The sequence below is a fragment of the Aythya ferina genome (assembly GCF_964211825.1).
Source record: "Aythya ferina genome assembly, chromosome: 28".
In the NCBI taxonomy this organism is placed as follows: domain Eukaryota; kingdom Metazoa; phylum Chordata; class Aves; order Anseriformes; family Anatidae; genus Aythya; species Aythya ferina.
The window spans coordinates 725,888-744,270 of NC_140325.1; the positions used below are offsets into that span (position 1 = coordinate 725,888).

At 55.0% G+C, this 18,383-nt stretch overlaps 1 protein-coding gene across 2 annotated transcripts in view; it reads left to right on the top strand.

The window, feature by feature from the left end:
• The window catches only part of LOC311424539 (olfactory receptor 14C36-like), a gene marked incomplete at its 5' end in the record, with an annotated part of 60,337 nt that extends 43,892 nt beyond the window's left edge, over positions 1 to 16,445 (top strand). Inside the window, 2 exons of one of the 2 annotated variants that reach the window (XM_084499828.1) lie at positions 15,799 to 16,056; positions 16,146 to 16,445. In XM_084499828.1, coding sequence (XP_084355954.1) covers positions 15,799 to 16,056; positions 16,146 to 16,177 — 290 coding nt within the window. In that variant the 3' untranslated portion in view covers positions 16,178 to 16,445. Of the gene's footprint in view, positions 1 to 14,955; positions 15,095 to 15,798; positions 16,057 to 16,145 lie in introns of those variants that run through there. The other variant, XR_014686130.1, reaches the window with a different exon arrangement.
• Positions 16,446 to 18,383: the final 1,938 nt, after the last annotated feature.

Genomic DNA, 18,383 nt, shown 5'->3' on the forward strand with positions numbered 1-18,383 from the left:
CAAAGGCAGATTCTGATACAGAGCCAACAGAAATGGAGGTCATTGATGAATAAGCTGAACAAGACTGGAACCAGCACTGACTCCTGGGGGAAAACAGTAGCTACAGGTCTCCAACCAGACTCTACACCACTGAGCACAACCCTCTGAGCTCTGCCATCCACCCAATTATCAATCGACCTCACTGTCCACTCAGCTAGGCCGTGCTTCCTCAGCTTGTCTATGAGGATGTTATGGGAAAGAGCGTCAAAAGCCTTGCTGAAGTCAAGGTAGACCACATCCAGCGCTCTCTCCTCATCTACCCAGCTAGTCTTCTCATCATAGAAGGCTATCAGGTTGGTTAATCATGATTTCCCCTTGGGGAATCCATGCTGACTACTCTTGGTCAGCATATCCTCTACATGCTTGAAGATGACCTCTATGACCAGGTTCTGTTGTGGTACCTTCCAGAATGGGCAGATCTGGTATTTCTCATATTAAGATATGATCTAGGTGACAGGGTCCAAGACAGCTGACAAGCTCCCATGAGATGCTTCTGTGCTCCAGGTGGTGTTTTGGAGCCCTGAGGAGATTCCTGGGTTTTCCACTCCGATGTTGGAGTGCAGTGGGGAGATTCTTGGGGACTCCATTGAGGTTCCAGGGAGGAGCTTGGGTGACCATGGGAGAACCTTGCATGACCAGGACAAAACCAGGTGCACCAGGGAGATGTTAGTACCCCCCAGGGATATGTTTATGTACCTTAGGGAGGTTCTTGGGTGCCCCTTTTACACTCCAGGGACGTTCCTAGTGCTCCAGAGAAAGCCTTGGGTGCTCTGTGGAGATGCATTGTGTTTCCAGAGACATATCTGTGTACTCCAGGGAGGTATTTGTGAACCATGGAGAGGTGCTGGAGGTCCCCATGGGGGATCTCAGCTGTCCCTCGAGGTGCTTGTGTACCTTGGGGAATCACAGAATCACAGAATTGAAGGGGTTAGAAAGGACCTCGAGAGATCATTGGGTCCAACCCCCCTGCCAAAGCAGGTTCCTTAGAGCAGGCTGCTCAGGTAGGTGTCCAAGGGAGACGGGGTAGGCATCCAGGGAGATGCTTCTGAGTTCTGTGTCAAGGCTTGGGTGTCCAGGGCAACCTTTGTACCAAGAGGTGCTCGTGTGCCCTGGGGAGATGTTACAATGCTCATAGGAGATGCCTGGGTGCCCTGGGGGCACATTTGGGTGCTCCAGGGACATACCTGGGTGACCCAGTGAGTGCTTTATTGCTCCAAATAGATGCTTGGATGTTCTCAGAATCTACTTGGGTGCCTCTGGGAGATGCTTGTGTGATCTGGGAATTTCTTGGGTTCCCAAAATAGTGGTTGTGTGCCCTGGGACATGTTTGTCATCAATGGCAGGAACCTGGGTGTCCCACAAAAGTGCATGGATGCTCTGGGGTGATGCTTGGGTGCTCCAGAAAGTTGCTCATGTGCTCAAGGAAGGTTGCTTGGCTCAAATGAGGAAATGCTAGTGTGCCCTGGAAAAATGCTTGGGGATTCCAGAGAGATCCTTGGGTCCTCTAGGAAGATGCTTGTGTTCCCCAGAGAGATGCTTGTGTGGTTTCTCCAAGGGGGTACTTCATTGCTGTGTGGAGATGCTTGGGTCCTGCAAGGATTTTCTTGGGTGCCCCATGGAGATGCTTGGGTGCCCACGGCTGATGCTACTCTTCCACAGAGAGGTGCTTGGGTCTTCCAAGAAAGTATTAGATAGAAGTATGGAGATGCTTGGGTGCTTGAAGGATATTCTTCTTATCTAGGGTAGATTCTTGAATGCTCTAGATAGGGGCTTGATGTCTCCAAGGAGATGCTTTTGTGCCCTGTCGTGATGACATCAGGATGTACTTGGGTTCCCTGGCTTGAATTTTGTATTTCAAGGGATGTGCTTTGGAGCACGAGGGGATTGTTTGGATGACTGGGAAGGTTTGGGTGCGCCACAAAGGTCCTTCCGTGCTCCAGGAAGATGCTTCTGTGCTGTTACAAAAGGCTTTTGTCATCCAAGGAGGTTTTTTTCCAGTTCTTGGGGATATGCTTGGGAACTCAAAAGAGGTGCTTGGGTGCCCTAGGGAGATTTTGAGTGCCTCAGGAGGTTTCTCCAGGGAAATGGTTGTGTGTGCAGCAGAAATGCCTGGCTTCTCACAGCATGGACCTGGTTACCAAAGGGAGATGCTTAGTAGCCAAAGCAAGATATCAATATATTCTGGGGATGCTTGAGTTCCCTTGGAAATGCCTCGGTACCTGGCTGAGATGATTGTGGGATCCAATCATCTCAGTGATTGGAGCTTGGAGCAAGTGAGTACCTCCATGGCACACAAAAGCATCACTCACAGGCAACCCAGCATCTTCACAGGGCATACACAAATATCCTTGGAGCTTCCGAGCACCTCCCTAAAGCCATCGAACGCATCCCAGGAGAAGACACACATCTCCCTGGGATGCCCAGTGATCTTCCTGGGTCACTCACAAACCTCCATGGACTCCTGAAGCCCCTTGGCCTGGCACACCACATGTCTCTGGGGCACTCGGGCATGTCTTTAGAGCACCCAGACTCATCCAAAGGGTAGACAAGCATCTTTCTGGAGGAGCCAAGGACCTCCTTGGGGTAGCCAGGCATTTCCACATGGCACCCAATCATCTTCCCAAGAGAAACAAGCACCTCTCTTGAGGCACCAAGCATCTCTGCACAACACTCAAACATCCCCCTGGAGCAATCAAATATCTCCCCAGGACACAGAAGCATCTCCTTCAGGTATCCAAGCACCTTTCAGCAGCACCCAAACATCCCTCCAGGGCACCCAAGCACCTTCCTGAACACTCAGACAACTTCTTGAGACACCTAAGTATTTCCTTGGGGGATCATAGAATCTCCCACAGGGTCCCCAGCATGTTTCTGAACCATGCCAAGGACCAATCCAAGGTACCCTGCATGTCCCTGAAGGCTCCAGGCATCTCCCTGGAGCAGCCAAGCATCACTACAGGGCACACAACCACAAATAGTTTAAGGTCTTTGTTATAAGTTGCCCCCTTAATTAATTTTTCAGAGAGCATTGTATTAACCATAGAAAGGAATTTATTGAGTAAGCAAACAGCAAGCAAAACAGCGCTGGGCGGCTAGGGAGTCTCTGCTCCACCAACAGCGCGCACCTCACCCCCGCCAGGGTCCCTTTTTGTATCTTGGTAATTCCGGGATTACGCAGCATATCCTGGTATATTCTGTGACCGCGTGTGTCGTGGTTTAACCTGGCCAGCAGCTAATATAACAATATAATAATAACAATAACAATAACAATAACAATAATACAATGATGATAATAGTACTACTAATAATAATGTGTACAAACAAGTGATGCACAATGCAATTGCTCACCACCCGCTGACCGATGCCCAGCCTAACCCCGAGCAGTCCGGCCCCCTCCCCCGACTAGCCACCCCTATATATTGTTTAGCATGACGTCAGATGGTATGGAATACCCCTTTGGCTAGTTTGGGTCACCTGTCCTGGGTCTATCCTCTCCCAGCTCTTGCTGCACCCCCAGCCTGCCTGTTGGCAGGACAGAGCAAGAAGCTGAGATGTCCTTGGCTTAGTATAAGCACTGCTCTGCAACAATTAAAACATCAGGGTGTTATCAGCCCTCTTATCCTAAGCCAAAACATAGCATTCTACCAGCTACTAGGAAGAAAATTAACTCTGTTCTAACTGAAACCAGGACAGCGTGCACTGTTGCTAGGGAGTCGTCTCTGTCCCTCTGGTGGTCGTGAAGATGAAGACCGTAGTCTTCCTCTGCGTTGTGGTTCAACTTCTTTTTTTATTTGGTCGTGTTGGCCTCAGCGTGAGACAGGAAGGCAGGATATTGATACACTAGTTTAGCAACTTATCAGGAGATGGTTACATGAGCTTTGCAGCATTGTCTTTGAACAAAAGAGGCAATTGAGATGCAGAAGGAGAGAAGGGGAGGGGGTTCTCTTTTTTGTTACATTAAGCAAAAGAATTTTCATAGTGTCTAGCCAAGCATTATACAGCTCCTTACTTCAGCAGGGAGATTTCGCAACTCCCGCTCCTCAAACAGAACTCCTTGTTTTTATAATATAAAAGACAATGAACAAACATTTATGGTGTATTACAGTCTTGAGCATTCCACAGGAGCTGAAAAGCATTTTCAAGGGCACTCAGGCATCTCCTCTGTGCACATAAGCGTATGCATGGGCACATCAACCCAGGAAGATCTTGGTGTTTTCTGAGAGATGGTACTCAATGGGTACTCAGTGGTGATGCTGGAGTGACTCAGGAAGATGCCTGCGTTCCCTAGGCTGATGCTTGGCTCCTCAGGAATATCCCTGGGTGCCTGGGCATACAGTTGGCTTCCCAGGGTACACAAGCATCTCCCTGCAGTACATAAGCATACCTGTAGGGCAGAAGAAAAGCCTCCCTGGAGCACACAAAGCTACCCCCTGATCACACAAGGTTCTGCCCCTGTCACCAAAGGTTCTCCCTGCAGCACAGAAACACCTCCCTGGAACACCCAAGCACCTCACTGGAGCACCCAATGTGATAAATTAGTGGGGGTTTGTTCATTATCTTTGAGGAACTTGGAGAATCTGCTGAGGAGATAAGGTTGTACAATTTAATGGCCTTGATAAAGGGGGAGGATTAAGCAGATACCAGGAGGGGGTGTTGGGTAAACATCCTTGAGTGAAACCAGACTCTGTGAAATTCCTTACCACAAGACATCCTTTTTGCCGCTTCACTTCCCCCACCTGAACACGAAGCAGAGGAATAACGACCCCCCTCTCAACAATAGACTGCGCAGCCTCAGCCAGTTCAACAAGTCCTGATAAGCCGGAATTCAACTGCTATAAAACAGCAACACTGGAAAGGGAAGTTGCGTGCCGTGGTGGAGCGGAGACTCCCCAGCCGCCCAGCACTGTTTTGCTTGTGTCTGCTTACTTGATTAATAAAATAATTTCAATAGACCAGTAAATTGTGTGGTCTAATTTATAACACCCAAGAATCTCCCCACCACACTCCTACATCTGAGTGGAGAACCCAAGCATCTCCCCAGGGCTCCAAAACACCACCTGGGGCACCGAGGCGCGGTTCCGCGACACGGTTAGTGGTCGGTGGCGCCCCAGTGCGGGCCGGGCCGGGCTGGGCCGGGAAGGAGCGAGGCGGCGGGCGGTCGGGGCGCCATGTGGTCGGCAGCTTCTGTGGAGATGGCCCTTGTGCGGAGCGGGGGCGGCGCCGCGCTGGACCGCACCGGGCGTGCGGCGGGGTCTGCACTGCGCGGGGCTTCGGGGGGCTGGGGGAGAAGGAGGCGGGAGGCAGGAGCCGGCGGCGGGGGGAGCGGAGAGGGCGGTGGATGGAGGTGCGGTTGTGTGCGTTTGGCCAGCTCCCCTCCGGGTTGGCTGGACTGCTCCGTCCCGAGGCATGCTAAGAGCTGTAGTTCTGCGGCGCCGGGCGGCCACGTGGGCTCCGGGGCGCGCGGCCGGTCTTTCCCCAGGCCGGGGCCGGGCCTTGCGCGCCGGGAGGTGCAGCTTGCAGCTGTCTGTAAGTTTAAGCTTGGAAATAGAGGGGGAGTGAGGGAAGAAAAAAAGCAAAGCCTTACAGAGCCTCAGCTCTACTGAGGAATGAGTAACAGTCTGTCTACTTCTGGAAGAACAGTAGGAGTACTCACGTATCAGCAGACTCATATGCAAGCTGATCCAAACTGGGTGCCAAGCTGTGCTTTTTTTGTCGCCTGGAATATGCAATCTGTGCACCTCAGGTGTACCTTGTCTATTAACTCTCTCTGACATTGTGCCACCCTATTAATATCAGTGGATGTACCCAGCACTGCCTTGGGGCTACATAGATCATGGAAATTTTTAGTATGTTAATGTTACTCTGTTAACAAAACTGGTGTACTAGCCACTTGCTGTTTCTATTTTTTTGTTGTTGTTTTTATTTTCAGTAGTCTCCTCAGAAGTTGTGGACATGTTGTGCATCTTTTCTGTTCTTCCAGGATTCAGTCATCAGGAAAGACGACCATTAAATCTGAGGGCTGTGGACAACCATCTACTAGATGGTTGTTGCAGATGCCTTTGGTCACTTCATTCGTCCTTTTAGCTTGCCTTTTCCTATATCTTGAGTTGAACTTTTGTGCAGCGCTATGTTTGCAGTGGAAACATTGTGGCCGAGGTGTTTTTGATTAAAAATGATCTTAACTGTAATAGTGAATTCACCGTGTGTGGCTTTGTGTAATGACTCCCACGATCATAACATCTTTCTCCTTTGTCACAGATAGGAGAAAAACTCTTTCCAGAGAGATGGAGAAGGAATTAATTATACTTCTGCCTCATCCTGAGCCCAGAAGACATGGAGTAAAAGAAAGTCGCAATTCTCAGGAGACATACTAAGAGTCTTGGGTTCCTTTTCTGCCTGCCCCCTAAGGCCTTGGGTATGTTGGGTTCATCCTGGAAAGGGCATGTTGCTCAGGGCAGTTATTTCCTACCTGAGACAATGTGGGGTGTATTTTTCTGCCGTTTTCACTTGTGGTTTCCCACACAGTTCGCACTGCTTCTGTTATTGAGAAAATGGTTTGGGGAGATGTCTGCCGTTTCACAGGATTTTCTGCCACTGCCTGCTGGCAAAAAGAATCAGTAATGCAGGTGGAGCCATGTAGGACTTCTCAGATGTAAGCCTTCAACGTACGGGGACCCCTAAACTCGTGCACTGAGCATGCAAGACAAATGGGACCTTGCCCATTTGTCTTGGCAGTGGGGGTCGCCAGAGGGGTTGCACTGCCCTGCCCGGGGGCCCGCAGAGGGTTGCCAGAGGGGGTGTGCCGAGGCAACTGGGGGCCCGCCAGGGATCACCAGCTGGGGTCCATTGCCATGCCTGGGGTCCCACTGGGTGTCACTGGCTGGAGTCTGCCCCCACACCTATGGACCCTCAGCAGATCACTGGCAGGGGTGTGCTGAGGAGCCCGGGAGCTTGCCAGGGGTTGCAGGCTTGTGTCTGCTGCCACACCTGGGTCCCGCTGGTGGTTGCCAGCATGGGTGTGCCAAAGCACCCAGGGACCCACCAGGGATCACCGGTGGGAATGTGCCAAGGTGCCTGAGGGCCCACTGGGGGTCACCAGATGGGGTGCGCCACTGTGCCCTGGGGCCCGCCAGGGGTCACCAGACGGGGTATGCCTAGGCGCCCAGGGGCCCGCCAGGTTGTCACTGGCAGGGATCCTCAGCCCCGCCCTGGAACCTGATGGGGGTTGCTGGAGGGGGTAGTCCGACGCACCTGGGGGTCCACTGGGGGTTGCCAGCTGGGGTCCGCTGCCACGCCCGAAGACTCGCAATGGATCGTCATCATGGCTGTGCTGAGGCGCCTAGAGACCCACCAGGGGTCGCCAGCTGGGGTCTGCCGCCATGCCCTGGGACCAGCCTGGGGTTGCCGGAGGGGTTGTGCCAAGGCACTCGGGTACCCACCGGGGATAGTCAGCAGGGGTGTGCCGAAGCATCCAGGGGTCCGACAGGTGTCGCCGGTGGGGGTGTGCCGCCGTACCCAGGAGCCCACTGAGCGTCACAGGCTGGGGTCCACTAGCATGCCCAGGGAGCCACTGGGGTTTGCCGGCAGGGGTGTTCCAAAGCTACCGGGGGTTCGCTGGAGGGGATATGCAGAGGTGCCTAGAGACATGCCAAGGGTCACCGGAGGGGGTCTGCTGCCACACCCAGGGCCCTGCCAGGGGTTGCCGGAGGGGGTGTGCCGAGGTGCCCATGGACCTACCACAGATCGCCAGCTGGAGTCCTCCACCACGCCCAGGTGCCCACAGGGGATAGCTGGCTAGGATCCGCCACTGTGCCCTGGGGCCCACCAGGTGTCACCAGCTGGGGTCTGCCGCCGTGCACTGGGACCAGCCGGGGTTTGCCGATGGGGGTGCGCTGAGGTGCCTATCGACCTGCTAGGGGGGCATCAGAGGGGGAGCACCAAGGTACCTGGGGTCCCACTGGGGGTCACTGGCTGGGATACATTGCCGCACCCATGCACACCCCCGACGACGACCCACGGTGGGACTCCGGGCACAGCAGCGGACCCCAGCTGGCAACCCTCAACGAGTCCCTGGGCGCATAGTACACCCCTTCCTGAGATCCCTGGCAGGCCCTTAGAAGGGGGCAGTGTACTCCCTCAGGTGTCCTGGCAGGTCCATAGGTACCTCAGCGCACCCCCTCTGACGACCAGCAGTGGGTCCCCAGGTGCGGCTGACCCCCGCCAGTAACCCCTGGCAGGCCCTTAGGTATTGTGGTGGACACCCAGTGGCAAACCCGGGCCGGCCCCGCTGTGCCTCGTTACACCCACGCCAGCAACCCCATGCGGCAACCCCCTGCGGGTCTCTGGGCGTGGCAGTGGACCCCAGATGGCGACCGGCAACGGGCCTCCATGGGCCTCATCACATCCCGCCAACAACCCCTGGTTAGTTTCCGGAATCCAAACCCTCCTACTGGAGCATGCGTATCAGTCTCCGGTGGTCCCTCTGGGGGTCTCTCATGCTGAAGGCTCATAGTCTTCCTCCCTGTTGTCCTTCTCCTTTGTCCAACTTGGCTGTATGTCAGAGACTTGTGCAGCGTCCCCTACAAGCTTTGTCTTTTATGACTTATGACTTGCATAGTGTCCCATGCAATAGTCATAATAGTTAGCAGTTATTCTGAAACCCCCCCAGATATCAGAGATTTCAAGGAAAAGTCTACAAATACATTTCCCTTCAAGCTCTCTATTGACACGAAATGCTAAAATATTCCTTTGCAAGATACAAGAACTATATATATTAACCACTCTGTTTTTCTTAGACTTGTGGTTATACAAGGGTATGTAAGACAGAAGGTCACATTCATCATACCATGCGGCCCTAGCATTGTTCCATACTGGCATGAATCAGATGAACATATCTCACATCCAGCAAGTCCCTTGGTGTGTCGGCGCACCCCAGCTGACGCCCCCTGGTGGGCACCTGGGCATGGTGGTGGACACTCGCCAGGGAACCCCAGTGGGCCCCCGGGCACTTTGGAACACCCCCGCCAATGACTCCCGCAGTCCTCTGGGCACAGTGGCACCCCCTCCTCTGGTGACCCCCAGTGGGTCCCTAGGCACCTCAGCACACCTCGCTCTGGCGACCCCCGGTGGGTCCCTTGGTGCGGCAGCAGACCCCAGCCAGCAACCCCCAGTGGGTGTTGCTAGGCACCAGGTGACACTGGGCAGGCCCCCGGGTGCTTCGACACGCCCCTTCTTGCAAGCCCGTGCAGGTCCCTGGGCACCTCAGCACAGCCCTGCTGACGACCCCAGGTGGGCCCCGGGGTGCAGTGGTGCACCCCCTCCAGCGACCCTCAGCTGGTCCCTTGGTGCCTCGGCACACCCCCTCTGGAGACCCCCAGCAGACCCCCCCTGCTGCCTCAGCGTACACCCACAGGCAACCCCCGGCGGGCCCCAGGGTGCGGTGGTGGATGACACCCGGCGCCCCCAGTGTATCACCAGGCACCTCAGCACACCCCCACTGGCGGCCCCTGGCGGGTCCCCGGGTGCAGCAGTGAACCCTAGCTGGCAACCCACATCGCTGCAACACACCCCTGCCTGTGAGCCCCAGCAGGTCCCTAGGCATCTCAGCACACCCCCTCTGGAGACCACCGGAGGGCCCCTGGGTGGCTTGGCACAACCCCTCTGGCGACCCCTGGTGGGACCCCAGGTGCCTCGGCACACCCCCGCCAACAACCCCCAACGGGCCACCGGGCACGGCAGCAAACCCCCCTCCAGTGACCCCCAGCAGGCCACAAGGCACCTCAGCACACCCCCTCCGGCAAGCCCCTGTGGGACCCCAGCCATGGCGGCGCACCCACGCCGGCGACCCCTGGCCGGTCCCCTGGTGCCTCAGCACACCCCCTCTGGTGACCTCCGATGGGCCTGTGGGCACAATTGCAGACCCCCTCCAGCAACCCCTGGCGGGTCCCTAGGCGCCTCTGCACACCTCCACCGACAACACCCAGTGGGTCCCTAGGCGCAGCAATGGAACCCAGCCAGCAACCTCCAGTGCATTCCTAGGTGTCTCGGCACACCCCCTCTGGTGACCCCCAGCAGATCCCAGGTGTGGCAGCACACCCCTGCCGTCAACCCCCAGCGGGCCCCCTGGTGCCTTGGCGCACCCCCTCTGGTGAGCCCCAGCGGGTCCCCAGGCGCCTCAGCACACCCCTGCTGGTAACCCTCAGCTGGTCCACTGCTGCCTTGGCACACCCCCTCCGGTGACTCCTGCTGGGCCCCTGGGCGTGGCTGCAGACCCCTGCTGACAATCCCCATCGGGCCACCCCCTCTGGTGACCCCCGGTGGATCTCTAGGTGCCTCAGCACATGCCTTCAGGCTACTCCCGGCAGGCTCCCTCATGCCTTGGCACAACCTCTCTGGCAACCCCCAGCGGGACCCTAGGCTCCCTAGCACACCCCCTCTCATGACCCCTGCTGGGCTTGGGCGCCTCAGCACACCACTGCCGGTGACCCTTGGCAGGTCCCTTGGCATGGCAGCGGACCCCACCCAGCGAACCTCAGCAGGTCCCTGGGTGTAGCAGCAGACCCCAGCTGGCAACACGTGGCAGGCCCCCGGGCGCGTCGGTGGACCCCCGCTGGTGACCTCTGGAGGGCCTCCGAGCACGGCCATGGACCCCTGCTGGCGAACCCTGGCAGGCCCCATGCACAGGGGTGGACTCCCACCGGAGTTCCCCAGCAGGACTTCAGAAAGCAGCGGCAGACCCCTGCCGGAACCCCCCAGTGGGTCCCTGAGTGCCTTAGCGCACCCCCGCCAATGACACATAGCGGGTTCCTGGGCGCATTGCTGCACCTCAGTCAGAGACCCCCGGCGGGCCACTGGGCGTGGCGGCATACCCTCTCATGCGACCCCCATTGGGTCACCGGGGAGCCTAGGTGCAATCCCTCCAGTGACCCCCAGCAGGACCCCGGGTGCCTCAGTGGACCCCCACCACTGACCCTCTGCGGTACCCTGGCTGCTTCACCCCCTCTGGCGACCCTCAATGGGCCTCCGGGCCCAGCGGCAGCCCCCCGCCAGTGACTCCCGGCAGATCCTCAGGTTCGGCAGTGGACCCCCACCAGCAATCCCCCCAGAGGGTCCCCGGGCAGTTCGGCACACACCCGCCAGCGATCCCCAGCAGGCCCCTGGCATGTCAGCAGACCCCTGCCAGTGACCCCCAGCAGGTCCCTGGGCACCTCGCCGCACCTCTGCCAGTGACCCCCAGCAGGCCATCCAGAGCGGCATCAGACCCACTCTGGTGACCTGTGATGGGCCCCCAGGCATGGTGGCGGACCCCCTCTGGTGACCCTCAGCAGACTCTGGGTGCAGTGGTGGACCCCTGCCAGCAACCCCCGACAGGCTCCCAGAAGTGGTGGCGAACCCCCTACAGCAACCCTCAGCTGGTCCCTGGGCTCCTCACAGCATCTCCTCCAGCGACCCCCTTTGGGCCACCGGGCATGGCAGCGGACCCCAGCTGGCGACCCCCATCAGGCCCTGGGGCACAGCAGTGGACCCCCGCTGTCAACCCCTCGGCTGGCACACTGGCACAGCAGCAGACCACCATCGGTGCCCCCCAGTGGGCCCCGAGACGGGGTGGCAGACCACCGCCAGCTACTACTGGTGGGCCCCCGAGCATGGCAGCAGAACCCCTCCAGCAACCCCCCACAGGCCCCTGGGTGCGGGGGCAGACTCCTGCCAGTGACCCCAGTGGGACCTTGGGCACGGTGGTGGGCATGGAGTTTCCTTCTTTGGAGATACTCAGAACTGGTCTGTATGAGATCCTGTGTAACATGCTCTAGGTGACCCTGTTTGAGCAGGGATGTTGGATTAGATGATCTCTGCAGCTCCATTCCAACTTCAACCATTCTATGATTCTGTGAGAAAAGGATCATTTAATTAAAAAGGAAAAGGAAGAGGGAAGAAAAGAAAAGAAAAGAAAAGAAAAGAAAAGAAAAGAAAAGAAAAGAAAAGAAAAGAAAAGAAGAGAAAAGAAGAGAAGAGAAGAGAAGAGAAGAGAAGAGAAGAGAAGAGAAGAGAAGAGAAGAGAAGAGAAGAGAAGAGAAGAGAAGAGAAGAGAAGAGAAGAGAAGAGAAGAGAAGAGAAGAGAAAAAAATAATAATTATTCTCTACTTCCAATCACTGAGCAATGTTCAGTAATGCCACTCTGAAATCTCCTGCCTCCAGACAGATCTCTGGATGGCATTCTTAAGTCATTGTTTGACCTTAAACAAAACCTAAAACATTCAGGAGCGATACCACTAGGAACATGCTGGTTTGATCATCCTAAGAATATTCAAACCTTTGAAGAGCTATTGTAATTAGCCTGGAGGAGAAGCGGGAAGTGAAGGAGAAAGGGAGAGTGAAGAAGAGAGAAAGTGTCAGAGAGGAAGTGTCCCCCCCATTGCCCACTCCATGTCCCTATCTATCAGCTTTGGGGGCTGAGTACCATGGTAACAACTAGTCTTGCTCCTAAAGACTGAAGCAAAGAAGGCATTAACCTCATTCCTTTACCTCACCTCTTGTCAGTAGATTTCCCCCCATATCCAATAAAAGATGAAGAGTCTCATTAATGCTCCTTTATTTAAAGTATATATATATAAATAAACAGTTTTTATTTTCTTTGTCAGTAATAGCCGGATTGAGCTCCAGTTGGACTTTGGTCTAAATTCATCCCTGCAGAGCCTCACAACATTTATGACACAGCTCCAGAAAAAAAAAAAAAATACAGTAGACATGAGAAGGAAGCACAGGTGGAGGCTGGTAGCCTTCCATCCCCTACTCTTCTATGATTCTGTGCTGCAATTCCATTCAACTGGTTACTCCTGTATTATCCAAACTTTCCTGCAACTTCTGATGCTGCTATCTTGTCAGAGATAGCACAATCACACAAAGGTTGAACCTTCTGCCTGCAGACATTAACAGATGGCAGAATGGAGCATCAGTGTGGGGAAACACTGCAGGAGTGTTCAGTGCAGGAGACACTGCAGGATTTTGCCTACAGGAACATCTTGATATTTACAAGGAGAAGAGCCTAGTCCTGCAACAGAGGAAGAGTAACCCCACACATCAGGGCAGACTGGTACCCTGCTGAGTGAGCAGTGCCCAGAAGGAGGAGGGCCTGGGCACCACGAGGGATGCTATTCGAGCAGTGGTACCTGCTCACCAGGAACTAGGCCAGCTTCCTACAGAGCTGCCTTATGAGGAGCAAAGCCACCAAGAAAATCTGATTTAACCAACTCAACTCAGATCCAGCGTGACACGACATGGAGAGGGGTCTGCAGCCATCCAGAAGAGGTTCAGGTCTGGGAATCCCTAGGACAACCTAGTGTGGAAAGGAGCAAGGACATTGGAAAGACTGAGAGTCCCAACAGGACCGAGGTCTTTGTGCCTGTAGCTATGGCTGCTGTCTCTGCACTGAGGCCTATGAGGAGACAGCTTATTGTTAAAGCACAGGGATTCATTGCCTCCTCGCCCCTACCCATGAACCAGGCAGGGATCGTACCATTCTCCTGCACTTGGCAATGCACATCCCCATCTCCTGCTGCCCCAGGAAGAGCCCTGAGCAATGTGTGAAGGGAAAGGATCTCCCTTCCCAGGGGATGGGGGTCAAGGCCTGGCCCTTGTGCTTGGTGTAGCACAACAAGCTGACAAGCTGACAAGCTGTGACACTGATGTGTAGGAAAACCTGAACACCAGTGTCACTTTCACACTGCCTTTGTCTACTTGTCCTCACTGCCTCCAATGCTCTGCTCTAACAAGCTCCAAGGGAAGCTATATCAATGCTGGCCCTCAGGGAGACACTGCAGGAAACCTGCATCTGACTTGGACTTCTTGAGAGATTTCTTCAATTGTCTTTCAGTGCATGAGATTCATGGGCTCATCACCAAAGCCACCAGAGGGGTGATCACAATGCCTTGGGCTGGGTTTCTGCTGGTGAGCTGGGCTGGGCTCCTGAGACAGAGAAAACTCATAAAGGCCCCTGGTGCAGAGACAGTTCTGCGTAGGAGCAGCTCCTCTGCACAGTACAGCAGGGCTGGGGGCTCCGACTACAGGTGGCACAGGAAGAGGAGATAAGGAGAGAGGGGTTGGGAGAGGGAGGATGCTGAGAGCTGACCGGAGGAGAAATCTCCACAGCCCTTGAAACAGTAAGTCTCTGGCTGCAGGGCCACGCAGGTGCAGGTCCTGGAAGGGTCTCCTCCTGGGTCTTGTTTCTGAGAGGACAGTGGGAAATGCAGTAGGCTTTAAGACTTCTGCTGGATTGCACTGCAAAGTGAGGAAGTCTGGCAGAAGCCCCATGGAGTGCCCTAAGCCAGGTGCCCCTGGTCAGCGCAAAACACCCTGCCCTGGCTGGCCATGTTGGGCTCTCTGTCAGCTGCCCCGTAGCTCCTGCAGCCATGGAGGTGCCCTTTGGCAGGGCCCTGTTGGAGGCAGGGTGCTGCAGGGCAGTGCTGAGCTCAGCTGTGTGGGATGGGGTCTGTGAGCACGGGCAGGGGGAAAGAAGGGGTGGGCGCAGAGCAGCAACTCCCAGCAGAGACAGCTGCAGGAGCAGAGAGAGGGGCAGGTGGCTAGAAGGAGCTGTTGCCAGAAATGCTGTGGCAGGGGGGATTCAGGCACCTCAGAGCCAAGCCCTGCAGTGCAGACACCTTCCCCTGGAGCAGCCCCTCCCTGGCCTCCTCTCTCCCCTGCAATCCATGGGCTGTGGGGCAGGCATGGCCAGCACAGCAGGCAGAGCCCAAATGATAAGAAGCTCCCCAGCTCTGTCTGGCTTGGAGATATACCTGGAGATATGGTGAGCGTTCTGTCCAGCTGCACTTGGACTGGAGCTTCTCTGCTCTCAGCTGTCTCCAGCTACTTCTCAGGAAAACACCTGACTGGGATGGTCCTACAGCTCACAAGGGTGTGACACAGCATAGCTGCGAACAGGGCTGGTAGGCAGAGCTGCTCTGCTCATTCTTCAGCAAAGAACAGTCCCTTTGCCTCCTGGCACACAATAGATTTCACCAAGTTTTCGCATGAACTGTCAGGGAGTTCAAGAATCCAATAAGTAAGCATTACAGGGGTAACTGGGTTAAAATCAAGCAAAGAAAATGTCAGCAACTGTACTCTCCATTCAGATGATATATTTGCAAAAAAAAAAAAAAAAAAACTTAGAGCGGTGGAAAATTCAGACCTGTGGACTGAATTTTAGTTTCACCCATGTTCCTCCTTCCCTCTTGCTGCATAAGGACTACTTTGCAGCCCAAATTAGCCCCACCTTCCAGTGGTGCTCTCAGCCAGCACCACCTGGAGCTCAAGCAAGAATGCTAATGAAAGGTTCTCCAACAGAGAAAGGCTTGGGCTGGGGGTGCTCTAAACTTGCAATAGGTTTTCCTGAGGGAAGTCTGTTCTAACAATTTTCTGTCTTTTCCTATTCAAAAGAAAACTATGACCAATGTCAATAAATGCCCAACAGCAGCTCTGTGAGTGAGTTTCTCCTGCTGGCATTTGCAGACACACGGGAGCTGCAGCTCCTGCACTTCGCGCTCTTCCTGGGCATCTACCTGGCTGCCCTCCTGGGCAACGGCCTCATCCTCACCTCCGTAGCCTGTGACCAGCGCCTCCACACCCCCATGTACTTCTTCCTCCTCAACCTCGCCCTCCTTGACCTGGGATGCATCTCCACCACTCTGCCCAAAGCCATGGCCAATTCCCTGTGGGACACCAGGGCCATCTCCTATGAAGGATGTGCTGCACAAATCCTCTTTTTAGTATTCTTGGTGGTAGCAGAGTACTTCCTCCTCACCGTCATGGCCTATGACCGCTACGTTGCCATCTGCAAGCCCCTGCACTACGGGAGCCTCCTAGGCAGCAGAGCTTGTGCCCAGATGGCAGCAGCTGCCTGGGGCAGTGGCTTTCTCAATGCTGTCCTGCACACAGCCAACACATTTTCCCTGCCCCTCTGCCAAGGCAATGCTGTGGACCAGTTCTTCTGTGAAATCCCCCAGATCCTCAAGCTCTCCTGCTCAGGTGCCTACCTCAGGGAATTTGGAGTAGTTGTATTTAGTATTTCTGTATTATTTGGTTGTTCTGTTTTCATTGTTATTTCCTATATTCAGATCCTCAGGGCCGTACTGAGGATGCCCTCTGAGCAGGGACGTCACAAAGCCTTTTCCACGTGCCTCCCTCACCTTGCTGTGGTCTCCCTGATGGTCAGCACTGGCATGTGTTCCTACCTGAAGCCACCCTCTATCTCCTCCCCATACCTGGACCTGGTGGTGTCTTTTCTGTACTCGGTGGTACCTCCAGCGGTGAACCCCCTCATCTATAGCATGAGGAACCAGGAACTAAGGGATGCAGTGAGGACACTGGTAGAATATACAATTCTTCGGCGTATTCACCCATAATAATATGCCTAAAAGCAGAAATCCTAGTTTTTTTCTCAGAAAATCTCACAATATTTTTTCTCAATATTTGTCTGTATTATTATTTCCTATATTTTTTCTTATGTAAATATTATTTCTGGCCTCCTACTTGTTAACGATTTACCAATAGAACCAGGCTTCATGTGTAGATAAACTGGATAAGGAAGTCATCATAAATTCATTGATCTCCAGTGCCATCTCTTCCCATCTCCTCTAGAGCTGGGGGAGCAGCCCCAGCACGCTGGAGGGGCTCAGAGTCAAAAGCCCAGCTGCCACTTGGAGGAGCAGCCCCAGTGGCCCTCGGGGCTACACCTCACTGCCCTCTGGGCTCTGCCTCTCTGCTGCCTTTGGGTCCGGGCTGCTGCTTCCCTGGAGCCATGGCCATGGCCAGCAGCAGGATGTGGCCTTTTTGCTGCTGCTCTCTTCTGGTTTCCACATTGTTCTCTTGTGTTCTAGTTTTTTATATTATCCTTAAGGTCTCGTGTACCTTGGTGACAGTCCTGTGGTCTCTGAGTGGCATCCCTGTGGCTGCAGGCAGCAGAAGGCAATGTGCAGCCCTGGGTCACAGCTGGCATCCCTGATAAAACCGCAGAAACAAAAAGGGCTGCTCGGTGCAAATGCAGAAGCCTGGACCCCTCTTCCAAAGCTGCTGCCAGGAATAGAGCCAAGGGGTTGCTCCCTGCTCTTCTGTTTTCTGAGGTTCTTCACAGAGTGAAACACACCATTCTAAAGTCACAGGGTGGTCTGTGAGGGATATAGGGCTGGACTAAGAGTGTCCTTTATGACAGCACTTACCAAAGCAGACAACAGCTGGTCTTGGACCTGTCTGCATGGGACTGTGCCCTTTGCTGATTGGTGATGCCTGCTGGGAGAGTACACTAGAGCTGCCAGGAGAGGTCTGGAGCTTGCCACAGGTAACATACAGTGAGGAGTGGGTGAATATGAGTTAATAGAAGCTCGTAAAATGAGTGACCTTCCAAAGAAGAGTCCTGTAAAGGAAAAGGTGAATCTGAGGAATAAGATAAGGAGGATCTGATATTGATAAGGAAGGCTCTGCAATGCCAGGAGAGACATTGACGAACCACCAGCAGAGGGGCCATAAGACTGCAGAGTAATTGATACCCAACATCTCTGAGGCTTCATGGGCTAGGTCTTGTGCAGCACTCGCCAGCACTTTGTGCCCTTAGAGACACCCCATGGCCTTGCCAAACACTGCCCTGTGCTGCTGAGCCATCAGGGCAGATGGAAAAGGGCTCAGCAGCAGAGATCTCCACAGAGTTGGGTCTGCTGCCCACCCTGAGCAGCACGGGCAGGGGGGACTCCTCCAGAGGTCCCAGGGCACCACAGTCCCTGTCTCTGCACAGCAGCACTGCCAGCTCGGATCCCTGCATGGAGTATGGGCAGAGAAGGAGCAATGGCCAGCCAGGCAGCATGGACACACTGCCCTGGGCAAGGCTCCCTGGGAACTGGGATGGTCCTGGGGAAGCGCAGGGCAGCATTTCTCGGCCTGTGCACATGGGTAAAGGAGAAAGGTCTTCGTGCAGGCACCTGCTCGGGGCACGCTGCTCTGTGCCTGGGGCAGGCTGCTCTGTGCATGGGGCAGGCTGCTCTGTGCCTGAGCCAGGTCTCTTGTGCAGGCCTGGGGAGCGGGACTGGCCCTGCAGGTCACAGGCACTCTGTGCTGGGGATCTCCCATGCAAGAGAGCAAGGGTCCTGCAGCTTCACAGACCTCCATCTCCTGAGCCATGGCTGGCCTCAGCCCAGGGGCTGATGGGGAGCCAGAGCCACCTTTGTCCCAGCAGTTACAGTGCCTTGCGAGGGGCTGGGGCTGTGGTGGTCGTGCTCAGAGCCCTGCATCAGCCTGCGGTGGGCATTGCCCTGGGGCCAGCTTAGCCTGGTCTGCTGGGCAGGGCTGGGGAGAGGGCAGGGAGG